Below are 27,718 nucleotides of genomic sequence, written 5' to 3' on the forward strand. Positions count from 1 at the left end.
AGGTTGTCCCAGGTGAGGCTCACAGTTAATCTCCATTTTACAGATGAGGTAACTGAGGCACAGAGAAGTTAAGTGACTTGCCCACAGTCACACAGCTGACAAGTGGCAGAGCCGGGAGTCGAACCCATGGCCTCTGACTCCGAAGCCCAGGCTCGTGCTTACTGTGTGCTGCGGAGCACTGTACTAAGTGGCTAGGAGAATACAGAACCACAAAATTAGCATAATGTTAATTATGTTCCCTGTACATAATGAGATTGCAATCTAGAGGGGGGCAGACTAATATTATTTATGATATATAATTTAAACATATGTACATAAGTGTTGTGGGAATGAGAGTGGTGAATATCAAATGTCCAAAGGCCATAGATCCAAGTGTATACACCAAACAGAAGGGAGAGCAAGCTGGAGAAAAAAAGGGCTTAATCGAGAAAAGCCTCTTGGAGGAGATGTAACCTTAATAATGTTTTGAAGATGGAGAGAAGAGTGGTCTGGCTCATATGGACGAGGAGGTAATTCCACGTTAGGGGTGAACACGGGAAAGTAGTCAGTGGCAAGATAGATGAGACTGGGGCACAGTGAGTAAGGTGGAGCTAGAGGAGCGGTGTATGCGGGTTGGTCTGTAATAGGAAATCAGGAAGGTTGAGGAGGATGGGGCAAGCTGATTGACTGCTTTAAAGCCTTTGGTAAGGAGTTTCTGTTTGATCTGGAGGTAAATAGATGCCCACTGGAGGTTCTTGAGGAACAGAAAGAGACGCCCTGAGCGTTTTAGTTGAAAAATGACCCATACAGCTGAGTGAAGTATGGACCGGAGTGGGGACAGGATGCTGGGAGATCAGCAAGAAAGCAGATGCAGTAGTCAAAGGCAGGGTAGGATGAGGGGGGGTAGAAGTTTGGAAGGAGAGGAAAGGGTAGATTTTAGCAATGTTGTGAAGGTAGATCTGATGGGATCAGGTGACAGATAGAATATGTGGGTGGATTGAGACAGATGAGTCGAGGATAAAGCCAAGATGATGGATTTATGAGATGGAGGGATAGTGGTGTTGTCTACAGTGATGGGAAAAAGAAGAGGAAGACAGGGTTTGGGAGAGAAGAGTTTAGTTTGGATATGTGTAATTGAGGTATCCACAGGACATCTCAGTAGAGATATCCTGAAGGCAGGAAACAATGGGATATTTCAGAGAAGGAGAAGGGTCAGTACTAAAGATGTGGATTTGGAAATCATCTGCACTGAGATGGTAATTGAAGCCATGGGAGCAAATGAGTTCTCCAAGGGAATGGGTGTAGATGGGGAATAGAAGAGAATCTAGAAATGAGCCTTGAGCGAACCCTACTTATCAGAGGGTGGGAAGCAGAGGAGGAGCCAACAAAAGAGTAGGAATGATCAGAGAGATAGGAGAAGAGACCAAGAGAGGATTTTGTCAGCAAATCCAAAATTTCAAGGAGAAGGGAGTGGTATATAGTGTTAAAGGCAGCTGAGAGGTCTAGGAGGACTAGGGTAGAATAGAGGCAGTCAGGTTTGGCAGGAAGAAGGTTATTGGTTACCTTATAATAAACATAATAATGTTGGTATTTGTTAAGCGCTTACTATGTGCAGAGCACTGTTCTAAGCGCTGGGGGAGATACAGGGTCATCAGGTAGTCCCACGTGAGGCTCACAGTTTTAATCCCCATTTTACAGATGAGGTAACTGAGGCACAGAGAAGTGAAGTGACTCGCCCACAGTCACACAGCTGACAAGTGGCAGAGCCGGGAGTCGAACCTATGACCTCTGACTCCGAAACCCAGGCTCTTTCCACTGAGCCACGCTGCTTCCCCCAGGCATTTGTTAAGCGCTTACTATGTGCGAAACACTATTCTAAGCATTGGGGGTGGGAGGGATACAGGGTAATCAGGTTGTCCCACTTGAGGCTCACAGTCTTAATCCCCATTGTACAGATGAGGTGACTGAGGCACAGGGAAGTTAAGTGACTTGCCCAAGGTCACATAGCTGACAAGTAGCAGAGGCATTATTATCATTATTATTGTTACCACCTATAAGCATGTGCTTGACTGAAAAAAAATCAATTTGGGACACGGAGTTAAGTTGGACAAGTCACTTAACGGACAAGTGGTGGAGGCAGGATTAGAACCCATGACCTCTGACTCTCAAACCGTAACTCTTTCCACTAAGCCACAATGCTTCTCGAACATATCTACCAACTGTGTTGTATTGAACTAGACTCTCCCAAGTGCTTAGGAGAATGCTCTGCACACAGTAAGTGATCAGTAAATACCATTGCTTGATTGTAAATCATTGTGGACAGGGAATGTGATTATCAACTCCGTTACATTGTACTCTCCCAACTGCTTAGTACAGTGCTCTACACACAGTAGACACACAGTAGACACACTCCATAAATACCAGTGATTGACTGATTGATCTTGGAGTCCTGGTGACCCAGTCACAGAGTTGGGACCAGAATTGGGGTCAATCAATGATATTTCTTGGCTCCCTAATTGAGTTCCGCCTTCCGCTAGAATTAGAGGGTCCACAAGATGTGGGCAATGTAAAGGAAGTGTTGCTGAGTATATGTGAAACCTGTGTTCAGCACACGCCACCCACTTGCAGAGATTTTGGAAGGGAGACTGGAAAGGTCTGATAGATTAATAGGCCTAACACATATTCCATCCTTGGGAACCATGCCTGGGATGGAAAAAAGGCTTGGTAATTGTCTCATGTGGATTATAAACAAATGTTGATTCATAGACACATAACCCCCTGATTCACAACGCCCACAGGCCAGTTCAGAACAGAATGCTGGGGAAACAGCTGCTGAATCCAAGCCAGTTGGTGCTCATTCTTTGGACTGGACTTGTTGCATTTCCTGCTGATGCTGGGGAGGAAGGAACTTGGCTTTTGTTTTTTGGTTCAGCTAGGTTCTGGTGAGAGACAACGGTGCTTCTGGAGACGCGAGGACCTTTCTCTATCGAAAAGCAACAGCATCCATTTACAAACAGCAGTTAACCTTTCCTCTGACTGTATTGTGCCAATGCCTCCTTAAAGTAACTCCATAGTAGTAAAAGTATTTATTAAGTGGTCTCAGGGGCAATGAACTGTACTAAGCACTTGGAAAGTAAAAGACAAGATCCATGTTTTCTGTCCACCAGGAGCTCACACTTTATGAAGACCCCCTCTTGCAGATCTCTCTGTCTCCAGCCTCTCTCTCCACTCCAGTCTCTATGACACTCTGCTGCCCAGATCGTTTTTCTAAATGCATTTTTAAATGGCATTTAAATGCATTTCTAAATAGTATTTTTCTAAAATGTTATTTTGTACACCTCTCTACTCCTCCAAAACCTCCAGGGGTTGACCATTCTATTCCTCATACTACTATTAAAAATAATAATCATAGTACTTGTTAAGTGCTTACTATGTGCCAAGCACTGTTCTAAGCAGTGGGGTAAATACGAGTTAATCAGGTTGGAAACGGTCCCTGTCCCACACTCACACTCTTAATCTCCATTTTACAGATGAGGTAACTGAAACCCAAAAAAGTGAAGTGACTTGCCCAAGGTCACCCAGCAGAACCATGGTGGAGCCATAATTAAAACCCAGGTCCTCCTAACTTAAAGGCCAGTGCTTTATCCATTAAGCCACACTGTACAGCCTCCTGATCACAGATTTTAAGGCCCTCAGTCTGTTCTCTTGCTTCTTATTTTCACTCCTTTCCCAATATGCATCAATCCATAAATAGAAATTATTAAGCACCTACCCTATGCAGAGCACTGTCCTAAGCACATCGTAATAGACAATATCCTTGCTTTCAAGCTGACACTTTGCACGTTAGCCAACATGCTTCTCTCTTCTTATGCCAACCTAGTCGCTGTGCCTCACTCTCGTCTCTCTTGCCATCAAACATTTGCTCACATCCTCCTTTCTCTTCCATATCTGATGGACCACCGCTCTCCCCATCTTCAAATATTCACTGAAGGCACATCACCTGCAGGATGGCTTCCCTCATTAATCTCATCTCAGAAACATGTCTACCAACTCTCTTGTGTTGTACTCTCCCAAGAGCTTAAGTACAGTGCTCTGCACACCCTAAGCCTTCAATAAACATGATTGACTGATCTCCCCACTCTGTTTCCCCTTCTATCAGCGCTTCTATATCACCTAAGGTCTTGGGATTTCACCCCCTAAATACTCACCCTCCCCTCCCTCCTCGATAGCTTTATGCACATTTCTTAAACCTTGTTACTCCCCATTATCTATAATATAGTTTAGTGTCAGTCTCCCCCTGCTAAATTGCAAGCTTCCTGATGGCACGGTTCATGTCAGCAGCGTGGCTCAGTGGAAAGAGCCTGGGCTTGGGAGTCGGAGGTCAGGGGTTCGAATCCCGGCTCTGCCACTTGTCAGCTGTGTGACTGTGGGCAAGTCACTTAACTTCTCTGGGCCTCAGTTACCTCATCTGTAAAATGGGGATTAAGACTGTGAGCCTGACATGGCACAACCTGATTACCCTCTATCTACCCCAGGGCTTAGAACAGTGCTCTGCACATAGTAAGCACTTAACAAATACCAACATTATTTATTATGTCTACTAGCTCTACTGTACACTCACAAGTAGTGCTCTGCACAGTCTGCTGTGTGTCCTTGGGCAAGTCACTTCACTTCTCTGTGCCTCAGTTTCCTCCTCTACAAAATGGGGATTAAGACTGTGAGTCCCATGTGGGACAGGGACTTTATCCAACCTGATTAGCTTATACCTATCCCAGCATTTGGAACAGTGTTTGACACATAGTAAGTGCTTAACAAATACAATCATTATTATCATTATTACTATTGATGATTGAAGAACCAAGTAAAGCCAAGTGTTAATGTTCTTGGCTGATAACTTGTCTGTCCCTAAGACCAATATCAGTGGATCACACAGAAAAATGCAGTCCTCTGACACTCTTCTCTCCTGGTTCTTCTATCTCTCTGGCTGCTCATTCTTAGTCTTTTTCATATAATCCTCCTCTGTCTCCTTCCCTCTGTTAGGAGTCCCTCAACTTCTGGGTCCCCTTCTATTCTTCATCTACACCCACTCCTCTGGGTAACTCATTCACTCCTACAACTTCATGTTGTAGTGGATAGAGCACAGGCCTGGGAGTCAGAAGATCATGGGTTCTAATTCCAGCTCTAGCCCCTGTCTGCAGCATGACCTTAGGCAAGTCACTTCACTTCTCTGTGTCTCAGGTACCTCATCTGTAAAATGGAGACTGAGACTGTGAGCCCCATATGGGACTGGGACTGTGTCCACCTCGATTTGCTTGTATCCACCCCAGAGCTTAGTACAGTGCCTGGCACATAGTAAGCACTTAAATACCAGTATTATTATTATTATTATGATTATTATTAACGACTATCTCTATGCAGATGATTCCCAAATCTACCTCTCCAGTCCTTGCCTCTCTCTCCTTCTCTCCAGTCTCATATCTCCTTCTGCCTTTGGGACATCTCTATTTGGATGTCCCATTGATACCTCAAACTTAACATGCCCAAAACAGAACTTCTCATCTTCCCACACAAATCCTGTCTTCCCTCCGACTTTCCTATCACTGTAGGCAGGACCACCATCCTTTCTGTCTCACAAGCCTATAACCTTGTCATTATCCTCTAATCATCTTTCTCATTCAATCAGCATAGTCATTCGGTCACCAAATCCTGTCATTCATTCATTCATTCAATAGTATTTATTGAGCGCTTACTATGTGCAGAGCACTGTACTAAGCGCTTGGGATGAACAAGTCGGCAACAGATAGAGACAGTCCCTGCCGTTTGACGGGCTTACAGTCTAATCGGGGGAGATGGACAAGAACAATGGCAATAAATAGAGTCAAGGGGAAGAACATCTCGTAAAAACAATGGCAACTAAATAGAATCGAGGCGATGTACAATTCATTAACAAAATTAATAGGGTAATGAAAATATATACAGTTGAGCGGACGAGTACAGTGCTGTGGGGATGGGAAGGGAGAGGTGGAGGAGCAGAGGGAAAAGGGGAAAAAGAGGGTTTAGCTGCGGAGAGGTAAAGGGGGGGTGGCAGAGGGAGTAGAGGGAGAAGAGGAGCTCAGTCTGGGAAGGCCTCTTGGAGGAGGTGAGTTTTAAGTAGGGTTTTGAAGAGGAAAAGAGAATCAGTTTGGCGGAGGTGAGGAGGGAGGGCGTTCCGGGACCGCGGGAGGACGTGACCCGGGGGTCGACGGCGGGATAGGCGAGACCGAGGGACGGTGAGGAGGTGGGCGGCAGAGGAGCGGAGCGTGCGGGGTGGGTGGTAGAAGGAGAGAAGGGAGGAGAGGTAGGAAGGGGCAAGGTGATGGAGAGCCTCGAAGCCTAGAGTGAGGAGTTTTTGTTTGGAGCGGAGGTCGATGGGCAACCACTGGAGGTGTTTAAGAAGGAGAGTGACATGCCCAGATCGTTTCTGCAGGAAGATGAGCCGGGCAGCGGAGTGAAGAATAGACCGGAGCGGGGAGAGAGAGGAGGAAGGGAGATCGGAGAGAAGGCTGACACAATAATCCAGCCGGGATATCATGAGAGCCCGTACCGGTAAAATAGCCGTTTGGGTGGAGAGGAAAGGGCGGATCTTGGCAATATTGTAGAGGTGAAACCGGCAGGTCTCAGTAACGGATAGGATGCGTGGGGTGAACGAGAGAGACGAGTCAAGGATGACACCGAGATTGCGGGCCCGAGAGACGGGAAGGATGGTCGTGCCATCGACGGTGATAGAGAAGTCTGGGAGAGGACCGGGTTTGGGAGGGAAGATGAGGAGCTCAGTCTTGCTCATGTTGAGTTTTAGGTGGCGGGCCGACATCCAGGTGGAGACGTCCCGGAGGCGGGAGGAGATGCGAGCCCGAAGGGAGGGGGAGAGGACAGGGGCGGAGATGTAGATCTGCGTGTCATCTGCGTAGAGATGGTAGTCAAAGCCGTTAGAGCGGATGAGTTCACCGAGGGAGTGAATGTAAATGGAGAACAGAAGAGGGCCAAGAACTGACCCTTGAGGAACTCCAACAGTTAAAGGATGGAGGGGGAGGAGGCTCCAGCAAAGGAGACCGAGAATGACCGGCCAGAGAGGTAAGAGGAGAACCAGGAGAGGACAGAGTCCGTGAAGCCAAGGTGAGATAAGGTATGGAGGAGGAGGGGATGGTCGACAGTGTCAAAGGCAGCAGAGAGGTCAAGGAGGATTAGAATGGAGGTTCAACCTTCACAGCATCACTAATGTCCACCCTTTCCTCTCCATCCAAATGGCGACCATATTAATCCAAGTATTTTTCCTGTTCCTCCTTTACTGCTTCAGCCTCCTTGCTGACCTCCTTGCCTCCTCTCTCTTCCCACTCCAGTCTCCAGCGCACTTCACTAGGCTGCCTGGATCATTTTCCTACAAAAGCATTCAGTCCGTGTTTCCCTACTCCTCAAGAACCTCCAGTGGTGGCTCAACTACCTCCACATCAAGCAGAAACTCTTTCCCATAGGTTTTCAAGCACTCAATCACCTTTCCCCTTCCTACTTCATCTTTCTGATTACTGCTACAACCCAGTACGCTCGCTTTGCTCCTCTAATGCCAACCTAGTCACTGTACATCAACCTCATCTATCTCACCATTGACCCCTCACTCAAAGCAGAGTGGCTTAGTGGAAAGAGCATGGGCTTGGGAATCAGAGATTGTGGGTTGTAATCCTAGCTCCGCCTCTTGTCAGCTGTGTGACTTTGGGCAAGTCATTTCACTTCTCTGTGCTTCATTTACCTCATCTGTAAAATGGGGATTAAGACTGTGAGTCCCACGTGGAACAACCTGATTACCTTTTATCTACCCCAGTGCTTGGCACAGAGTAAACACTTAAAAAATACCGTTATTATGATTATTATTGTGGCCTGAGACTTCCTCCTACTGACCTCCCTGATTTCCTAATACAAACCAGCCCACACACTTCCCTCTTCTAATGTCAGCACGCACACTGTACCTCTATCTCACTTGACAACACTGACCTCTCACCCACATCCTGCCTCTGGCCTGGAACTACTTTCCTCTTCATATCCGACAGGCAATCACTCTCCCCACTTTCAGAGCCTTATTAAAAGCACATTTTCAAGAGGCCTTTCCGAACTAAGTCTTCTTCATTTCCTCTTCTCCCACTCCCTTCTGTGTGGCCCTTGCACTTGGATTTATATCCTTTATTCACCCCTCCCTCCACCCCACAGCACTTACACTGTTAAATTAACTCAGTGACTCCCAGACTGTAACTCTTTTTGCTTTGGAGAACTTGCCCAAAGACCAACATCCAGGGGCATCGCCTCTCTTAGAATGACTCCGGTCCTGAGAGTGAAGCAGTGTGGCCTATTGGGCAGAGTATGGGCCCAGGAGTAAGTCAGGGGAACTGGATTCTAATCCTGGCTATGCCACTTAAGGGTTGTTTGAATTTGAGCAGAACACTTAACTTCTCTTCTGTGCCTCAATTTCCCTATCAAGGAGGATTAAATGCCTGCTTTCTCCCACCTTTAGAGTGTGAGCCCCATGTGGGCCAGGGATGGGGTCAAACATGATTATATGGCATCTATCCCAGAGCTTACCACAGTGCTTGATACATTACAAATGTTTAATAAATTCCACAACTGTTGCCATTACTCCTGTTAAATTAGTTTAAAACCTAGAAGCCTACTTAGATTATGGAAGCTTAGCAAAAAAAAGTGATGATGAAAAAGACGTAATCACGATCCTTTTTTCAATTACCAGGCTGTGAAGACTCAAAAGATATGTCATCCACAGCTGCAAACAGTGTTTCATGCCACTCTCATTACATGCGAGTAAGAGGTATTATAATAATAATAATAATAATAAAATGGCATTTGTTAAGTGCTTATTTTGTGCCCGGCACTGTACTAAGCGCTGGGGTGGATACAAGGTAATCAAGTTAGATTGAGACTGCAGTTTGGTTAAGGGAAGGTAGGATTACCACTTACTCTCTTTCCTTCCATAAGGTTTTCTGGGACTCATCCAAATGCAACTTCAAAGATGAAATTTGGGCTAATTCATTTTCCAAAAGCTGTCCACCATCACCCAGATCTTTTCCGGGCTTCGTCGCACAAATGGCAGAAACACCTTTCCGAAGGAATTCAGCACGCTCCAACTGGATTCTCACATCCCGCAGGTGGAATCTGTGCAAGGTACCAGTCACATTCGCTTCCTAGAGGAACATCAAAACAAACATACTAAACCAAATGCGGGCTCTGATACTCTGCATGATTTAAAGCCCAAATTTAAATTCTCTCAGGAGGAACTTGGGGAAAGGAAGCTCAGATTAAAACCAAAGACACATTTTATTGATTCAGAACATCTGCAAAACAATTCTGTCAACCTGTCCCCCAACTCTTGAGTGCAAAAAAGCATAGACTAAAAATTAAAATAAAAAAGGGCTTCCTCAAATGCACTTTTCTTCAGTGAGCATTAATTACTCTAAAAGTTAAAACTCCATTGGTGAACTATATGTGACATAGATCAAAAATGGAATTTATTAAATGCTTACTGTGTGAAGAGCACTGTCCTAAGCATTTGGACTAATCTCCAATTTTAAATGAAAAGATTCCATTAGGCTTCTTCCTCCTGAGGAAGAGGAAGAAAGAATGCCTGAGAAATACTTGCAGAGACTGCAACTTTGTATATTTATCGAGCTAGATTTCTCAAACTTAAGCAGACGGCTGATCAAGTCAATATGGAGGTCAGATATTAAAAACATCAGATTGAATCCAAATTTACATTCATGGGAAAGGAGCATCTAACCATTCAAACTGAAATTCAGCTTAGTTTCCTAAATTTGAAGATAAAAAATGAATTCACAGTCAAGTTATTTCAACTATTGTTACAATCACCATAAAAAGGATAGCCACAATTGCATATTCAAAACAGTGTGTCAGAGGCAAGATAGCTCAAATGTGTTTCATTTTCTTTGCAGTCACAGTTCAGTTCTACTCCAGTTTTCATCTTCTCAATCTTCAAAAGACAAAGAAACAAGGCTTGGACACTGGTACAAGGTAAAAGGAGCCAGTCTACAAGATTTTTCATTGGATTCAGGGCCAGCAGGCAAGCCTGTCCCTTGCAATAGAAATAAAGCAGGTATTTGATGCCTTCTGACAGTTACAGCCTGTGAAAGTTTTATAATGGTTGCCAGGATTTTATAACTCTCCTTTTTAAAGCATCTCTGAATCTTATCGAGAACAGGAGAAGAGCAGGGAGCTTCTTCTTATAAGGGCACTAGCCATCCTGGGAATGCTCAGTGAATTTCCCCTATGTCTACCCCAGCGCTTAGAACAGTGCTCGGCACATAGTAAGCGCTTAACAAATACCAACATTATTATATTATTGAATGAAAGCTTTTTATGGGCAGGGAATGTGTCTGCTGTACTGCATTCTCCCAAGACCTTATTTCAGCACTCTGCATATTTAGCGATCAATAAATATCACTGATTGAATGATTAAAAGAACCATGTATTGGATCTCAGAACTCCCTTCAACTCAACCCAAAGGGCACTGGTAGCTGTTTCTACCAACTGGGCACATAACTACTATTTACTGTAGCATGAAATGTCAATGGAAATGTTTTGCTATATGTGTACTCTCAGTTATGAGCATCACTGAAAAGATGCAGTGGCATGGCCAGTGGCAAGAGCACAGGCTCGGGAGTCAGAGGTTGTAGGTTCTAATCTCAGTTGCGCCACATGTCTGCTGTGTGACCTTGGGCAACTCACTTCACTTCTCTGTGCCTCAGTTCCCTCAACTGTAAATTGGGGGTTAAGACAGTGAGCCCATGTGGGTCAGGGACTGTATCCAACCTGATTACCTTGAATTTATCTCAGTGCTTAGAACAGTGCTTGTCATGTAGTAAGCATTTAACAAAAACAGGGATAATCCAAACAAGGCTCATACATGCTCAGCTGGTGTTACATCTGCTTTCCAGGCTCCTGGAAGTCATCTTAGAAGGGATCCAAGAGCCAGCTGGTCAGAATGGTATGTGGTTAAGATGCTCTCTTTTTTGCAGTGTGGTAAATGGAGAGAGAGGGTCGGCGGAGACGGGAAGGCAAATGATGAAAAGAGGATGCCAAAGGAGATGGTGAGAGAAAAGGGAGGCAGGCATTCTTGGGAGTGTGGGGAGCAGAATGAGAGGACAACAGTCTCAGGATCAGCTGGCCATTTGGACACCAGAGCAGAAGATGGTGGGTGGGAGAAGCAACCCCGGATCTGACTTGGAGAGTGGTCTGAGGGTGCAGGGTTAGGAAAGGCTTGTCTACCTCAGGTGATGATGGGAGGAAAGTCCCCATTTCCTAAAATGCACTGTTCACCTAATCTGAACAGAAACAAAACCCATTGTCTCTTTTTGGTTTCCATTCCTTTTCATTCATTCATTCATACGCATTTATTAAGCGCTTACTTATTCAATCGTATTTATTGAGCCCTTACTGTGGGCAGAGCACTGTATTAAGTGCTTGGAAAGCACAATTAGGCAACAAATAGAGGCAATCTCTGCCCACAGTGGGCTCACTGTCTTATTGATCTACTTCTGATTGGTCCCTGAGAAAGTTTTAGACTGATCAAATTCCAGAATTCCAGAATGAACCTCCAGAGGTCATCTGATCCAGTCCTCTAACTCCAGGAGATGAACGCACCCATTCCAGCATAAAGGGACATCTTTCCCTTCCTTCAAGTTGTCCATCCCCGCTCCCTCAGGCTCAGACACTCTATCCAGAACTTCCTCCCTCTAACAGTAGGAAAGTTCTGCTTTACACCCACCAATATCTCTCTCACTATAATTCAGGTTCATTCCTCCTGTTCATCCCTCAAGGAGATGCCGATACTAATTTGTCAGTGTCCTCCCTGTAGAAACAGATGTAAAGGCAGTGATTTCACCTCTCTCATCCTTCCCTTTTCTAGACTGAAAACATTTCTTTTCACCTTCCTCATGGGACCAGGGAATGCCTCAACCCATAGATCCCATTTTAGGGAATAATAATAATAACAATGTTGGTATTTGTTAAGCGCTATGTGCAGAGCACTGTTCTAAGCACTGGGGTAGATACAGGGTAATCAGGTTGTCCCACGTGAGGTTCACAGTTAATCCCCAAGGGCTCCTTCCCCTCTGCCTTCAAACACGCCCACGTCTCCCCCATCCTAAAAAAACCCGCTCTTGACCCCACTTCCCCCTCCAGTTATTGTCCTATCTCCCTACTACCCTTCCTTTCCAAAATCTTAGAACGAGTCGTCTACAATCGATGCCTAGAATTCCTTAACTCCCATTCTCTCCTAGACCCCCTCCAATCTGGCTTCCGTCCCCTCCACTCTACCGAGACTGCTCTCTCTAAGGTCACCCATGACCTCCTTCTTGCCAAATCCAATGGCTCCTACTCCATTCTGATCCTCCTTGACCTCTCTGCTGCCTTTGACACTGTCGACCATCCCCTCCTCCTCCATACCTTATCTCACCTTGGCTTCACGGACTCTGTCCTCTCCTGGTTCTCCTCTTACCTCTCTGGCCGGTCATTCTCGGTCTCCTACGCTGGAGCCTCCTCCCCCTCCCATCCTTTAACTGTCGGAGTTCCTCAAGGGTCAGTTCTTGGCCCTCTTCTGTTCTCCATTTACACTCACTCCCTCGGTGAACTCATCCGCTCTCACGGCTTTGACTACCATCTCTACGCAGATGACACGCAGATCTACATCTCCGCCCCTGTCCTCTCCCCCTCCCTTCAGGCTCGCATCTCCTCCCGCCTCCCGGACGTCTCCACCTGGATGTCGGCCCGCCACCTAAAACTCAACATGAGCAAGACTGAGCTCCTCATCTTCCCTCCCAAGCCCGGTCCGCTCCCAGACTTCTCCATCACCGTGGATGGCACGACCATCCTTCCCGTCCCGCAGGCCCGCAATCTCGGTGTCATCCTTGACTCGTCCCTCTCGTTCACCCCACACATACTATCCGTTACCAAGACCTGCCGGTTTCACCTCTACAATATCGCCAAGATCCGCCCTTTCCTCTCCACCCAAACGGCTACCTTACTATTACGGGCTCTCGTTATATCCCGGCTAGACTACTGTGTCAGCCTTCTCTCTGACCTCCCTTCCTCCTCTCTCGCCCCGCTCCGGTCTATTCTTCACTCCGCTGCCCGGCTCATCTTCCTGCAGAAACGATCCGGGCATGTCACTCCCCTTCTTAAACAACTCCAGTGGAGGACTATCAACCTCCGCTCCAAACAAAAACTCCTCACTCTAGGCTTCGAGGCTCTCCATCACCTTGCCCCTTCCTACTTCTCCTCCCTTCTCTCTTTCTACCGCCCACCCCGCATGCTCCGCTCCTCCGCCGCCCACCTCCTCGCCGTCCCTCGGTCTCGCCTATCCCGCCGTCGACCCCTGGGTCACGTCCTCCCGCGGTCCCGGAACGCCCTCCCTCCTCACCTCCGCCAAACTGATTCTCTTTCCCTCTTCAAAACCTTACTTAAAAATCACCTCCTCCAAGAGGCCTTCCCAGACTGAGCTCCTCTTCCCCCTCTACTCCCTCTGCCATCCCCCCTTTACCTCTCCGCAGCTAAAGCCTCATTTTCCCCTTTTCCCTCTGCTCCTCCACCTCTCCCTTCCCATCCCCACAGCACCGTACCCGTCCGCTCAACTGTATATATTTTCGTTACCCTATTTATTTTGTTAATGAATTGTACATCGCCTTGATTCTATTTAGTTGCCATTGTTTTTATGAGATGTTCTTCCCCTTGACGCTGTTTAGTGCCATTGTTCTTGTCTGTCCGTCTCCCCCGATTAGACTGTAAGCCCGTCAAACGGCAGGGACTGTCTCTATCTGTTGCCGACTTGTTCATCCCAAGCGCTTAGTACAGTGCTCTGCACATAGTAAGCGCTCAATAAATACTATTGAATGAATGAATCCCCATTTTACAGATGAGGTAACTGAGGCACAGAGAAGTGAAGTGACTTGCCCACAGTCACACAGCTGACAAGTGGTAGAGCCGGGATTCGAACCCATGACCTCTGACTCCCAAGCCTGGGCTCTTTCCCCTGGAATACATGCTGCTATGGAATCCTGGCAGTTTTCATCGATGCAGCAACATTCACTGCACTGTCCACCAAAGCCTTATTGAAGACACATCTCCTCCAAGAGGCCTTCTCTGACTTAAGCCCTCCTTTCCTCTTCTCCCACTCGCTTCTGTATCTCCCTGACTTGCTCCCTCTATTCAACCCTCCTCCCAGCCCCACTTTCATTCATTCATTCAATGTATTTATTAAGCGCTTACTGTGTGAAAAGCACTGTACTAAGCGCTGGGAAAGTACAGTACAAGAATAGATTGTAGCAATCCCTGCCCATGACAAGCTCACGGTCTAGGGTTGGGGGTGGGGGGAAGAGACAGACATCAATACAAATAAATAAAATTACCAATAATTATATAAATGCTGTGGGGTTGGGAGAGGGGGGAAGAGCAAAAGGAACAAGTCAGGGTGGCACAGAAGAGAGTGGGATATGAGGAAAAGTATGTCCATATCTGTAATTTACTTATATTAATGTCTGTCTCCCACTCTAGACACTAAACATGTTGTGAGCAGGGAATGCATCTGTTTATTGTTACAATAATAATAATAATAATGATGTTATTTGTTAAGTACTTACTATGTACCACAAGCACTGTTCTATGCACTGGGGTAGAGTCAAGGTAATCAGTTTGTCCCACGTGGGGCTCACGGTCTTAATTCTCATTTTAACAGATGAGGTAACTGAGGCGCAGAGAAGTATAAGTGACTTGCCCAAAGTCACACAGATGACCAGTGGCGGAGCTGGGATTAGAACCCACAACCTCTGACTCCCAAGCCCGTGCTCTTTCCACTAAGCCATGCTGTTTTCTCTACTGTTATACTCTACTCCCCCAAACATTTAGTACAGCGCTCTGCACAGAGTAAGCTCTCAGTAAATATGATTGACTGATTGAGAAAGCACGGTAAAGGTGACCTCTTTCCTGTCAAAGGGGGCTAATCCAGCCTTTCCCCCTCCATGATCCCTCTCCTTCTCAGCCCAAACTCCTCCATAGTTCCCTGCACAAAGTCTTCCTCCCCTTACACTCTGCAAACCAATCTCTCTTCACCCAACCTCTTTACTCCCCCCTCGCTCCCCAGTTTGAGGTGTGGGAACGGGAAAAGCAGCTTGGCCTTAGTGGAAAGAGGACAGGCCTGGGACTCCGAAGACCTGGATTCTAATCTTGGCTCCGTCACTTCCCTGCTGTGTGACCTTGGACAAATCACTTCACTTCCCAGCACTTAGTACTGTGCCTGGCACATAGTAAGCACTTAAATACCATTATTATTATTACTATTCTCTGGGCCTCAGTTTTCTTAACTGCAAAATGGGATTAAATAGCTGTTCTCCCACCTATTTAGACTGTGAGCCCCATGAGGGACAGGAATTGCGACTGACCTAATCAACTTGTACCTCATCCACTGTTCAGAACAGTGTGTAATATTAATTGTGATATTGTTAAGCACTTAGTAAAGTGCCTGGGACATAGTAAGAGCTGGGGCGGATACAAGCAAATCAGGTTAAACACAGTCCCTCTCCCACTTGGGGGTCACAGTCACAATCCTCATTTTACAAATGAGGTAACTGAGACCCTGAGAAGTCAAGTAACCTGCCCAAGGTCACATTGCAACCAAGTGGCAGGCCCTGTGCTTAACTACCATAACAATAAACAAACTAAAAAAATTACAAAAAACCCCACATGGGCCAGGAAACAAAGGAGGTCTAGGAGAACAGGGAGGAGCAGGAAAGAAGTGGGATGGGGTTGCCCACTTGGAAAATCTGCAAAAATGGAAAGCCGTGGGGCAGCATTCCTTACCTTCTTTCTTATCTCTGGAGCCACTTGAGCCCAATTTCCTCCAACATCGTGTCTCGTCGGATCGTCTTCCTGGCAACCTGTCTGTAAAGTGCCTCCGTGGGAGTAAGGACCTTCCAAGACAATGGGTTTTTTTTTCCAGGTCTCTCCTACTCCCGGGTCCTCTTGCTCATTTCCCAGGTCTTGCTTTCTCTGCTTCAGGGCACTCAGTTCTTTCAGGGTCATCTCTAACTTCATCCTGAGCTGCTTCCCCTCCTCCCGCGCTTTATTGCGCTCGGCCCGCACCTTGCTCCACTTCTCCCTCCAGTTGGCGGTGCAATCCGACCACCAGCGCATTGTCTTCTCCATCTGGGCCGCCCGGGCCTTCACTTCTTCGAGCTCCCGGAGACGCAGCTCCTCGCCGATATCCCAGTCATTGCCGGGGCGGCCGTGAGCCGGAAAGCGGTGAGAGGAGTGTGGGCAGAGCCCGGGGTGAGGAAGGTAGAAATGACCCCAGGAGTCGGGGGCCGGGACCGGCAGGGTGCTGTCACAGGGGGATCTGGCGGAGGATGGAGGGATCTGGAAAACTTGTGTTTCTTCAATCAGTCTATGAATAGAATCTAGATTCATGTTTTACTTTTTGCTGGCCTAGAAGAGAAATAAAATCTCATCGTTAACATTTTTATTAATCCTCAGAGGGGTCGCGTCGATCATTTTGACCCCTGGGTTCATTTTTAAATCATTTTAAGTGAGACGAAAGAAATATGCTACCACTTAGTTAACATTTTATAATTTTCTTCAGAGACCTTAACACATATGCACAGAGAGTTTATTTACACCATCTAAGGCAAGGAATGTGCCCATTTATTGCACTGTCCCCAGCACTTAGCGCAGTGTTCCACGCTCAATAAACACAATTGAATGAATCAATAAGATCCGCTCAGAAACCAATGAAAGGATCATGGGAACCAAAGGAGAGAGCCTAGCTGGGGAATACTGAATTGGAAGCTCTGAGAGGGCAAGTATCATAGATATTAATTTGATGGGAGTCTCCTAAGTCTCCCCCTTCCCAGACTTTAAGCTCATTTTGGGCAGGGAATGTTTCTGTTTATAGTTATATTGTACTCTCCCCAGCACTTAGTACAGTGCTCCTCAGACCGTAAAGTGCTCCATAAGTACGACTGGCTGACAATACACTGCTCTTCATACCGTAGATGCTCAAAAAATATAATAGGTTGCTCCAAGGCCTTACCTTGGGCTTTTTTTTTTTCCTATCTACATGATAGGAATAAAAACAATTTGCTCTGTTGCTCACGGAAGAAATGTGAGATTTAAATCAACCATGTTACTTGGGACTCCCTGCAGGAATGTCTTTACTGCACATTATTATCACCGGCTCATGTTGTTGGCTAATGGCCTGAACGGGAAGCACTTATTTGGAAATCCAGAATTCTGCCTGAGTTTCCAAAGTTTTCACAGACAATAGCCACGCACACTTGCCGTGTCAGTCTCACGGGGGAAAACAGTTAATTTGTCAGTGACTGAAGAAGTTACTCGGTATAGAAGCAGTGTGGCCTAGTGGGGAAAGATCACAGGCCCGGGAGTCAGAAGACCCGTGTTCAAATCCTGTTTCCCCCACACAGTTTCTGTGACCTTGGACAGGACACTTAACTTCTCTGCGCCTCGATTCCCTCAACTGCAAAATGGGGATTAAATACTTGTTCTCCTTCCTACTTAGACTACAAGACTTGGGTGGGACCTGATTATCCTGTATCTACCCCAGAGCTTATATATTGTTTGACATATACTAAGCACTTAACAGATACCAAAATTAGTATTATTAAGGAGTTAGCCATCTACTCCCCCTATCATAGTCACATCTGGAGAGTTTCCAGTAATAATAATGATAAAATAATGATGGTATTTGTTAAGCACATACTATGTGCCAGGTGCTGTACTAAGTGCTGGAGTGGATACAAGCAAATTGGGTCAGACATAGTTCCTGCCCCACAGAGGGCTCACAGTCTTAATCCTCATTTTAAAGATGAGGGAACTGAGGCCCAGAGAAGTGAAGTGACTTGCCCACAGTCACACAGCTGATAAGTGGCAGAGTCAGGATTAGAACCAATGACCTTCTGACTCCCAGGCCCGTGTTCTATCCACTATGCCATGCTGCATTCTACCAGTCTCAACTTTGGGAGGGAGAGTCAAGCAGAGGCCTACCCATTCCATTTCTAGCTAGGACAGTGGTTATTAATCCATTCAATTATATTTATTAAGCATTTACTATGTGCAGAGCACTGCACTAAGTGCTTGGAAAGTACAATACAAGAATAGAGACAGTCTGTGCCCACAGCTGGCTTACAGACTAGCAAGTGGAAGGCAATCTGCTACAGTCAAAACTCCCCTGTGCTAGGGCAGCTGCAACATGGGAGAGAGTCGAGGGCAGAGACTCAAGTGTCCTGTGCAGAAGGAGGCAATGGTAAACCACTTCTGTATTTTTATCAAGAAAACTCTACGGATACACTAATAATAATAATAATAATAATAATAATGGTGTTTGTTAAGTGCTTACTATGTGCCAAGCACTGTTCTAAGTGCCGGAGAGGATACAAGGTGATCAGGTTGTCCCACGTAGGGCTCACAGACTTAATCCCTATTTTATAGATGAGGGAACTGAGGCACAGAGAAGTTAAGTGACTTGCCCAAAGTCACACAGCTGACCAGCAGCGGAGCCGGGATTAGAACCCACAACGTTTTGACTCCCAAGCCCAGGCTCTTTCCACTAAGCCATGCTGCCTCTCACTACCACAATGATTTGAGAAGCAGCGTGGCTCAGTGGAAAGAGCCGGGGCTTGGGAGCCAGAGGTCATGGGTTCGAATCCCGGCTCTGCCACCTGTCAGCTGTGTGACTGTAGGCAAGTCACTTTACTTCTCTGTGCCTCAGTTCCCTCATCTGTAAAATGGGGATGAAGACTGTGAGCCTCATGTGGTACAACCTGATTACCCTGTATCTACCCCAGCGCTTAGAACAGTGCTCTGCACATAGTAAGCGCTTAACAAATACCAAAAAAAAAAAAAAAAGATTGTTAATGGAGATGGGGTATTCTGGGAGAGATGGTATCGCTATGGTCGGAGATGACAACAGCATAAGACAAGATAGGCCATCGACTAACAGATTCATCTGAGGACACACTTGGCTTCCCAAGTAATAACTGTGGTATTTGTTTTAGGTTTGTTGCACCCGAGGTGACAAGTGATGACGTCAGAACTGATGATAGGTCAGCCGTAGCAGACTGATGGAAAGAGAGACCATTAAGTGTGTTTAAAGCTTCAGGCTCCCTATGAAGGCAGGAAAGAGGACTGTCAACACCTACAACTACTGGTGCCAACCGTCTTTGAGATTCTTAAATGAGACTTCAGATTTCTTTCATTAAAAGTAAGAGCAAGATTAAAACAAGATCTCATTTTTTCAGTTTAGAAAAACCCTTCCAGGAATACATACTGCATTATCACAGCAAAAATGTTGGTGTCATTAGACACCCCTAATATTAATTATGGTATTTGTTTAATGCTTAGATACAAGGCAATCAGGTCTGACACATTCCCTGTCTCACATGGGGCTTGAGGTGTAAAGAGGAGGGAGAACAAGTATTGAATCCTCATTTTACAGGTGAGAAAACTGAGGCCAAAGAAGTTAAATGAAGTTAGAGAAGCAGCATGGCTTAGTGGAAAGAGCATGGGCCTGGGAATCAGAGGACCTGGGCTCTAATCCCAATTTTGACAGTTGCCTGCTCTGTGACTCTAGACCTTAAGCTCAGTGTGGGCAGGGGTTGTGTCCTTTATATTGTTGGACTGAACTCTCTCAAGCACTTAATACAGTGCTCTGCACACAGTAAGCACTCAATAAATATGAGTGACTGTCTAACCAGGAGCAAGTCACTTCACTTCTCTGTGCCTGTAAAATGGGGATTAAAGACTATGAGCCCCATGTGGGACAGGGACTGTGTCCAACCCAATTATCTTGTATTCATTCATTCATTCGACTCTATTTAGCACTTAGTGTGCAGAGCACTGTACTAGGCACTTGGAAGAGTACAATATAACAATACAACAATAAACAGACACATTCCCTGCCCACAGTGAGTTTACAGTCTAGAGTGGGGAGACAGTATCTACCCCAGAAATCAGTACAGTGCCTGGCACATAGCAAGAGCTTAACAAATACTACATTAGAAGCAATCAAAGTGACTTGTTCAAGGTCATAGAGCAGGCAATCCAGGAGCCAGGTTTTAAATGCAGGTTATCTCATTCTCAGGTTTATGCTCTTTCCACTAAGCCATTCCAGTTCCCTGTTGCTCCTCTGCATATGTCAGTAGTTCTGGCCAATTCACAGGCATCTATCTACACTAAAGCAGAGGAGACGGGTCCAAAAGAAGGCAGTCTGAGATGCTTTAAAGTCTCGCCCCTCAGAACCTCTTGCATCTCTCTGTCCATGACGGTGACATTGTCTTGACTTTTAGAAGGACTAGGAGCTTCTGAACCCTCAGCATCTGGTTGATTGTCTCTTTAGTTTTTAATGTGGTATTTGTTGACAGTGCTGTATTATAGTCTGTGTTTGGAGAGAGCTTTTCAAAACAATCAATTGGCCCTGTTCAAGGTTGGAAAGGTAATCATAGGGAAGGAAAGAAAAACTGCATTTTCCAGGAAGCAAAGGGGCCGACAGTATGCTGCTTGTGGACAGGGACCATGTCTGTCAACAATACTGTATTGTACTTTCCCCAGTGCTTACTATAATAATAAAGATAGCAATAATAATGGTATTTGTTAAGTGCTTACTATGCGCCAGGCAGTGTACTAAGCTCTGGGTTGTATACAAGAAAATCGGGTTGGACATAATTCCTGTCCTATGTCCCATCCCCATTTTCCAGATGAAGAAACTGAGGCCCAGAGAAGTGAAGTGACTTACCCAAGGTCACATAGCAGACAAGTGTCGGAGGTGGGATTAGAACCCATGACCTACTGACTCCGGGGCCAAGCTCTATCCTCTCCTCCATGCTGTTTCTCTGCTCTGCACACAGTAATCACTCAGTGAATACCATTGACTTGGGACCACTCTGTACCACAATAGAGGGTGGTTCTGGGTGGGGTTGGGGAGAAAAGCTCTTGAATTCTCTTGTTCTGGGGGAGAAAGGTCTGGGGCTGCCTCTTTGCTCTCTGGATGCTGATCCCTGAGGAGTCTCTTAAGAACTGGCTCCACATGTAAAACCCCATATGCTTGCTTAAGAAAGAAGGCTATACAAGTGGGAATAGATGGTCTACTTTGGAGTTTTTCTAGAGTAATCTAAGTCTGCGGTTTAAAAACTGTTTTAATACATTTTCATTCTTTTCAATTCTATCTCACTTTGAGAGAGAATTGTGAGCGCATGGATAATCAGAATTTTCTAACTCTTCAAAATAGCCATGAAGAATTCTCTTTTGGATTCTGACCAGATTCCACATCTCTTTTATTTCATTTTAATACCTATCCTGAAGAAGGGCTCCTGTGGCTACCCACTCTAGGCCTCGTAGAATGATGACTCATATACGTCAACATTCAGCCAGACAGGGAATCTGCTTAGCAATTTCCCGGGCACAAGGATTAGGTGGGGTCTTAGCTCTCCTTGCCCCCACCCCACCAGCAGTCCCTCCTAAAAGCTCCTAAAAAGCTTTCCCTAAACTTTTCTTCAATGTTGTCCTCTTGAAAAATTTTCTGACATGGATACTGTCTCATCAATCATAGGTATTTATTGAGGACTTACCATGTGCAGAGCACTGTACTAAACGCTCGGGAGAGTACAAAACAAAGTAGTAGTAGACACAATTCCTTACCATGAACAAATTAAGGTCTTTCCAACACAAATAATGTACTTGAGGGATATGATAATGATCTTTTGGGTAATAACGAACAGAAGGGATGAAGCGAAAAATGACATAACATCCATTCATATCATAGAGCATGTCCCAGTTCAAGGGACCACGTTAAGATTTCAGGGGAAGCACCTAAGAGACCCGTGGACCCCTGAAGGAACTCTGCTCCTTCTCTTGAGTACACCATTGAAAGAGGTGTGTGTCAGGTCAGCAAATGTCCCAGCTGGACCACAGCAACCAGAGTTGAGCTCCTGTTTTGCATGGAATGAGGAAGAGAGACCCCTCTCCAACCTGACTATCCTTCTTCCTTGTCTAGAAAAGAGGAATATTTCGAACAGAGTCAGGTGGGCATTGGGAGACTTTGCAACCTACAGCTATGATCTCTTGCTTCCTTTCTTCCTGAATACTTCTTTCCCTGCCTCCCTAAGAATCCATTTTCCTTCTGCAGCACCTGGCATCTCAGACCCATTCTTCCTCCAGCATCATAATCATCAATAGTTTTATTGAGTGCTATGGGCAGAGCACTATACTAAACAGTTGGGAGAGTATCTCTCTCCCACTTTCTGCCTGTGGCCTGGAATGTCCTCCCTCCTTGTGTCTGACGAACAATCCCTCTCCCCATCTTTAAGTCTTATTGAAGGTACGTCTCCTCCAAGAGGTCTTCCCTGAACTAATCCCTCATTTCCTTTTCTCCTACTCCTTTCTGCACTGCCCTGATTTGCTTCCTTTATTTATGCCCACCCGCCATCCCCAGGCTTACAGCTCGTTTGTGTATATTTGTAATTTATTCAGATTAATGTCTGTCTCCCACTCTAGAATGTGTCTGTTATATTATTCTCACCCAAGTGCTTAGTACGGTGTCAGTAAATATGATCGATTGAAAAGGAAATATGACTTTTTTAAAAAAAACAGTGATGGGGCAAGTTATAGCTTAAAAGGAGTGTGAGTCCCACTTAGGAGAGGGACTGTCTCCAAACCAACTTGCTTGTATCTACCCCAGCTCTTAGTACAGTGCCTGGCACATCCTAAGCACTTAACAAATACCACAGTTATTATTATTATTATTGAAAGAGATAAGTTGAAACAGACCAGTATTATGTGGGTGCCACATTAGAAACTAGAACTCCGCCCTGATCTTCCTTCACTAACCCAACATACTGAAAACAATATCCAGTAACCCCACTGAGTTACAGATGAAAAAGCAGCACTAGCATTTCTGCAATAAAGTGGGAATATCCGCCGCGTGATCTTATACTCTGGCTGGATAGGGGTCCATTTCTTGTAAACTGCCTTATCAGTTGCCATTTAAATGCATTCAACTTGTTTCTTTAATGTTTATTTTCTTTCTGCTTTCGATTCAGCACAGTCACGGACCCCAACGATCTTCCTGAGACCGATCCATTTTGGAGACGAAATTGCTTGTTATTGACCCAGTTCGGTTGGCAGACACGGCCCCGTCCACTGGAACAGATCCTATCGGGTTGAAAACGGATATTATCACTTAAGGTTGTTGAAACCTGCAGTTAGCAAGTGAACTGGAAAGCCTCCAAGAGCAATTTGCCCGGAGCCCAAAGAGCAGAAGCGTGGCTGCCGTGGTTTTGTTGCACTTGGGATCTGTCCAATCCGATGGGAGCGACTGCGGGCTCCGGATGGCTCTGCTCTCCGTATGGTGGTAGGCTGAAGCCGGATGGGATGGGGCTGGCCAAATCGTAAGGGTCCGCAAACCAACCAGGACCAACAGCCCCAAGATAACTCGTGCCAAACTTCAAACCATACAGGCCCAGTTAACATTTCCTGCATTTGGACATGTAGTGGCTCAAGCCAGGGTTCCAAATTGAGATGACAGCTGTATTCTGAACCCAGCTAACCTGACACACATCAAGCTGGCCTTCAGAAAAAGCTAATGCCGTATGTGTGGAACTCAATGAAGCCTCTTTCATTCAACTGAATTTCAATGATTTGTCAACAGTTATAACAGCTCTTGACTCTCGGGCTTGAACCCTTTGCTCATCCTGGAATTACCTGCCATATCGAATCCACCAGATCTCAGGCCTCACTGTCTTCAAAGCCCTCCTAAAATCCCCTACCTCCAGGAAGCCTTCTCGGAATAATACCCAACAGTCACACTTGCCGTTTACTTGCATTTATACCCAACTTTAGCAATTACGTTTCCTCTGTACATTCAATTTATCTTATATTTCACCCTGGTATATTCACTCTATCTAATCTTTAGTTCCCTCCTGCTTATACTATTTCTAAATAAATATTTTGCACGTCTGCTCTCCTCCCAGATCATAACCTCTTTCTGCTCAGGGAATGCCCATTGTACTTTTTTTGCTCTTTCTCAAGTGCCAATAATAATAGGAAAGAGTGTGGCCTAGTGAAGAGAGAATGGGTCTGTGAGTCAGAGGACCGGGGTTCTTATTCAGGCTCAGCCATACGTCTGGTACGTGAGCTTAACTTCTCTGGGTCTCAGTTACCTCATCTGGAGAGGAGAAGCAGTATGGCTCAGTGGAAAGAGCAAGGGCTTGGGAGTCAGAGATCATGGGTTCTGATCCTGGCTCCGCCGCTTGTCAACTGTGTCACTTTGGGCAAGTCACTTAACTTCTCTGTGCCTCAGTTACCTCATCTGTAAAATGGGGATTAACACTGTGAGCCCCACGTGGGACAACCTAATTACCTTGTATCCCCCTCCAGCGCTTAGAACAGTGTTTGGCACATAGTAAGCACTTAACAAATACCATCATTATTATTATCTGGAAAATGAGGTTAAGATTGTGAGCCCTATGTGGGACAGGGACTGTGTCCAACCCGATTACCTTATATCTACTCTAGCACTTAGTATGGTGCCTGGCGCATACTAAGCACTTAAGTACCACAATTATTATTGATCTAGTAGCCATTTGCTTTCAGCTAGCATTCGATAAATACTTTTGACTGACTGATGACTGAGGGACTTCCAGGCCGAACCCTGTCATTCTTCCAAGGAAGGGCAAACCTTGGGGCTGAGTGTCAAGTGGCTGTCCTTTTTTTGTATTTGAAAAACTAAAGTTTCTTCCTGGTGGGAGCTTCAGCCGTGGGGAAATATGGCTTGGAAGGATACCCTTGAGAAATAATTTTCACTTGCCAAGACACAAACTTTTTCCTGTTGCCTCTCCCTTAAAGTTCACAACTCCCGAGGTCAGAGAATGCATATTACCTTCTCTGGATGCGGAACATCATAGTCCACCTCTTCCAAGGCAAATCCTGGGCTGGTACCATTTATTGGCTCCCCAAAGGAATCCTGTCATTATGTACTATCACCCTCTTATTTGTCAAAGTTCTCCAAGGAGAATAAAAACCGCTGCAGTTTCTCACCACCTCATCCATATCTAAGTGGATTCCTCCCAAGCACTCAGTACAGGGGTTTGCACACAGTAAGCTCTCAATAAATATGACTGAATGAATGAATGGTTGAAAGTACATTAATCATTGGCCTAACGGCAAGGATGCAGAGCTGGGGAAGATGGAGGTGAGACATTTCAGTGATCTCAAATCCTTCCTCTCTTGAAGCAGCCTCTCTGTTCCCCTACATCAACACAGAAACCCCCAGAAACCCCCTCTGCCTCTACTCTGTCCCCCTGGAGAGGCAGTGCCTTGAGGGTGGGGAGAATGTCTTGAGGCATTCTGGAGGGGAATGCTTTATCTAGGGGGAGCACACCCCCTCCCAACAGCCAGCACAGCCACTTTGGATTTACCTCCATCTTCTCTTTGTCCTGGGCAATGGCAACAAACTCAGCATTATCTCCCCGTGACTGAGAGACTGGATTGCAGCTTCGGGAAGATTGTGGGGGTGGAGGCAGCAGCAACAGAAATGATCCCACAATTCTCCCCTCCCCCCACCGGGGAATAACTCAAAGCACTGAGTTTGCTTTGTCCTTGATTCTAATTAATTTCTCCAGAAATCTCCTGAGAAAAAAAGGTGGGTGTTCTACAGCAAATTAAAAAAAAAAAGAATCACTGGCCTGAAATTTCTTCCCACCAGCTCTGAGGGGTTTTTTTGGTCCTTCTGTTTCTTCTCCTCAAAACATCTGACAAGCAGCAATGGGAGAGAAAAATTGTATGTGAATGGCTGTTGATAATCCAATCAATCTGAGCCTGTGTGGCCAAGCTCATGAGTGTGTTGTAAATCAACCCCTTCAAACTGGTGCAGTACAATCAGACCTGGGTACTCGGGGATAACCATAATCCAATCGAGCTTAATTTAGGCAGTGGGCACCTGTGTGAAGTACCTCATTTATCCTCTCGAGATAACTTATACCAGGAGAAAGAATGGAACTCTCCTTCAGTGATGCTGAACGTGTGAAAGTTTCTATATTGATTTATCACAATAATAATTGTTGCATGTCCATGGATAGACCCTTGTAAAGTTTGCCTTTGAGCTGGCACTTTTCATATTGAATTTAAAGGAGTCAAAGAATCACAGAATACTGGAATTCATGCCAAGAGGCAATCCGATGTGCCTCCAAGGAAGTGAATGAAACCATCTAGGCCAGGATGGAGACTACTCACAGGGGAGAGGTTCTCTTTAAACCGAAAAAAAACACGCTTTAAATTAGGCTCCTGTGCTCTTGTTCAGGCCTTGGGGAATGGAACGAATAACTGACCAACAGGTTGCAGTTCAAAAAGGTTTTTCTCTGGAACAATACCATTAGGAATTGGTGCATTTTCTAAACCTACCAATGGTATTTATTAATAATAATAATAATCATGGTATTTGTTAAGCACTTATTATGTGCCAGGCACCGTACTAACACTGGGATGGATACTAGAAAATCATGTTAGACACAGTCCCTGTCCTAAATGGGGCTCACACTCTCAATTCTCATTTTACAGATAGGGATTTTATATTTTACAATCTGCTACATGCAGAACACTGAACTAAGCACTTGGGAGGTTACATTGCTGTAGAGGTGATAATCAAAATTCCTACCCTCAAAATGTTTACAATCTAGTGGGATTTTGATTTTTTTTTTTTTTAATAGCAGTTCATTCTTTCTCTTGCACTCATTCTCTTCCTATTGGGAAGCAGCATGTTGTAGTGAATAGAGCACGGGCCTGGGAGTCAGAAGGTCACAGATTCTAATCTGCAACTTGTCTGCTGTGCAGCCTTGGGCAAGTGACTTAATAATATTAATAATAATGATGGCATTTGTTAAGCACTTACTATGTGCCAAGCACTGATCTAAGCGCTGGGGGGATACAAGATAATCAGTTTGTCCCAAATGGGGCTCACAGTCAATCTCCATTTTACAGATGAGGTAACTGAGGCACAGAGAAGTGACTTGCCCAAAGTCACACAGTTGACAAGTGGCAGAGCGGGGATTAGAGAAGCAGCGTGGCGCAGTGGAAAGAGCACGGGCTTTGGAGTCAGGGCTCATGAGTTCGAATCCCAGCTCTGCCACTTGTCAGCTGTGTGACTGTGGGCAAGTCACTTAACTTCTCTGTGCCTCAGTTCCCTCATCTGTAAAACGGGGATTAAGACTGTGAGCCCCACGTGGGGCAACCTGATTCCCTTGTGTCTACCCCAGCGCTTAGAACAGTGCTCGGCACATAGTAAGCGCTTAACAAATACCAACATTATTATTAGAACCCATGACCTCTGACTCCCAAGCTCGGGCTCTTTCCACTTAGCCATGTACTTCACTTCTCTGTGTCTACCTCATCTGTAAAATGGAGATTTAGACTGAGCCCCATTTGGGGCAGAGACTGTGTCCAACCCACTTTATTTGTATCCTCCCCAGTGCGTAGTACAGTGCCTGGCACAGAGTAAGCACTTAAATGCCTCAATTATTATTTCATCCTGATTTCCCATCACCCATAACAAGGAGATTTGCTCCTAATAATTACCCACACACCTCCTGGAGAGAATTAGTGTGGTCCAGTGGACAAAGCAAGAGCCTGGGTGTCTGAA

General features: G+C 45.6%; 1 protein-coding gene across 1 annotated transcript in view; it reads right to left on the bottom strand.

The window, feature by feature from the left end:
* CCDC102B (coiled-coil domain containing 102B) overlaps positions 1-16,499 on the bottom strand; it is a 448,125-nt gene extending 431,626 nt beyond the window's left edge. Inside the window, exons 1-2 of the mRNA XM_029064699.2 lie at positions 15,880-16,499; positions 8,974-9,197 (exon numbers count right to left, since the gene is read on the bottom strand). Coding sequence (XP_028920532.1) covers positions 8,974-9,197; positions 15,880-16,485 — 830 coding nt within the window. The 5' untranslated portion in view covers positions 16,486-16,499. The remainder of the gene's footprint in view (positions 1-8,973; positions 9,198-15,879) is intronic.
* Between the last annotated feature and the right edge of the window lie 11,219 nt (positions 16,500-27,718).

Source organism: Ornithorhynchus anatinus, chromosome 5 (genome assembly GCF_004115215.2).
Source record: "Ornithorhynchus anatinus isolate Pmale09 chromosome 5, mOrnAna1.pri.v4, whole genome shotgun sequence".
NCBI lineage: Eukaryota > Metazoa > Chordata > Mammalia > Monotremata > Ornithorhynchidae > Ornithorhynchus > Ornithorhynchus anatinus.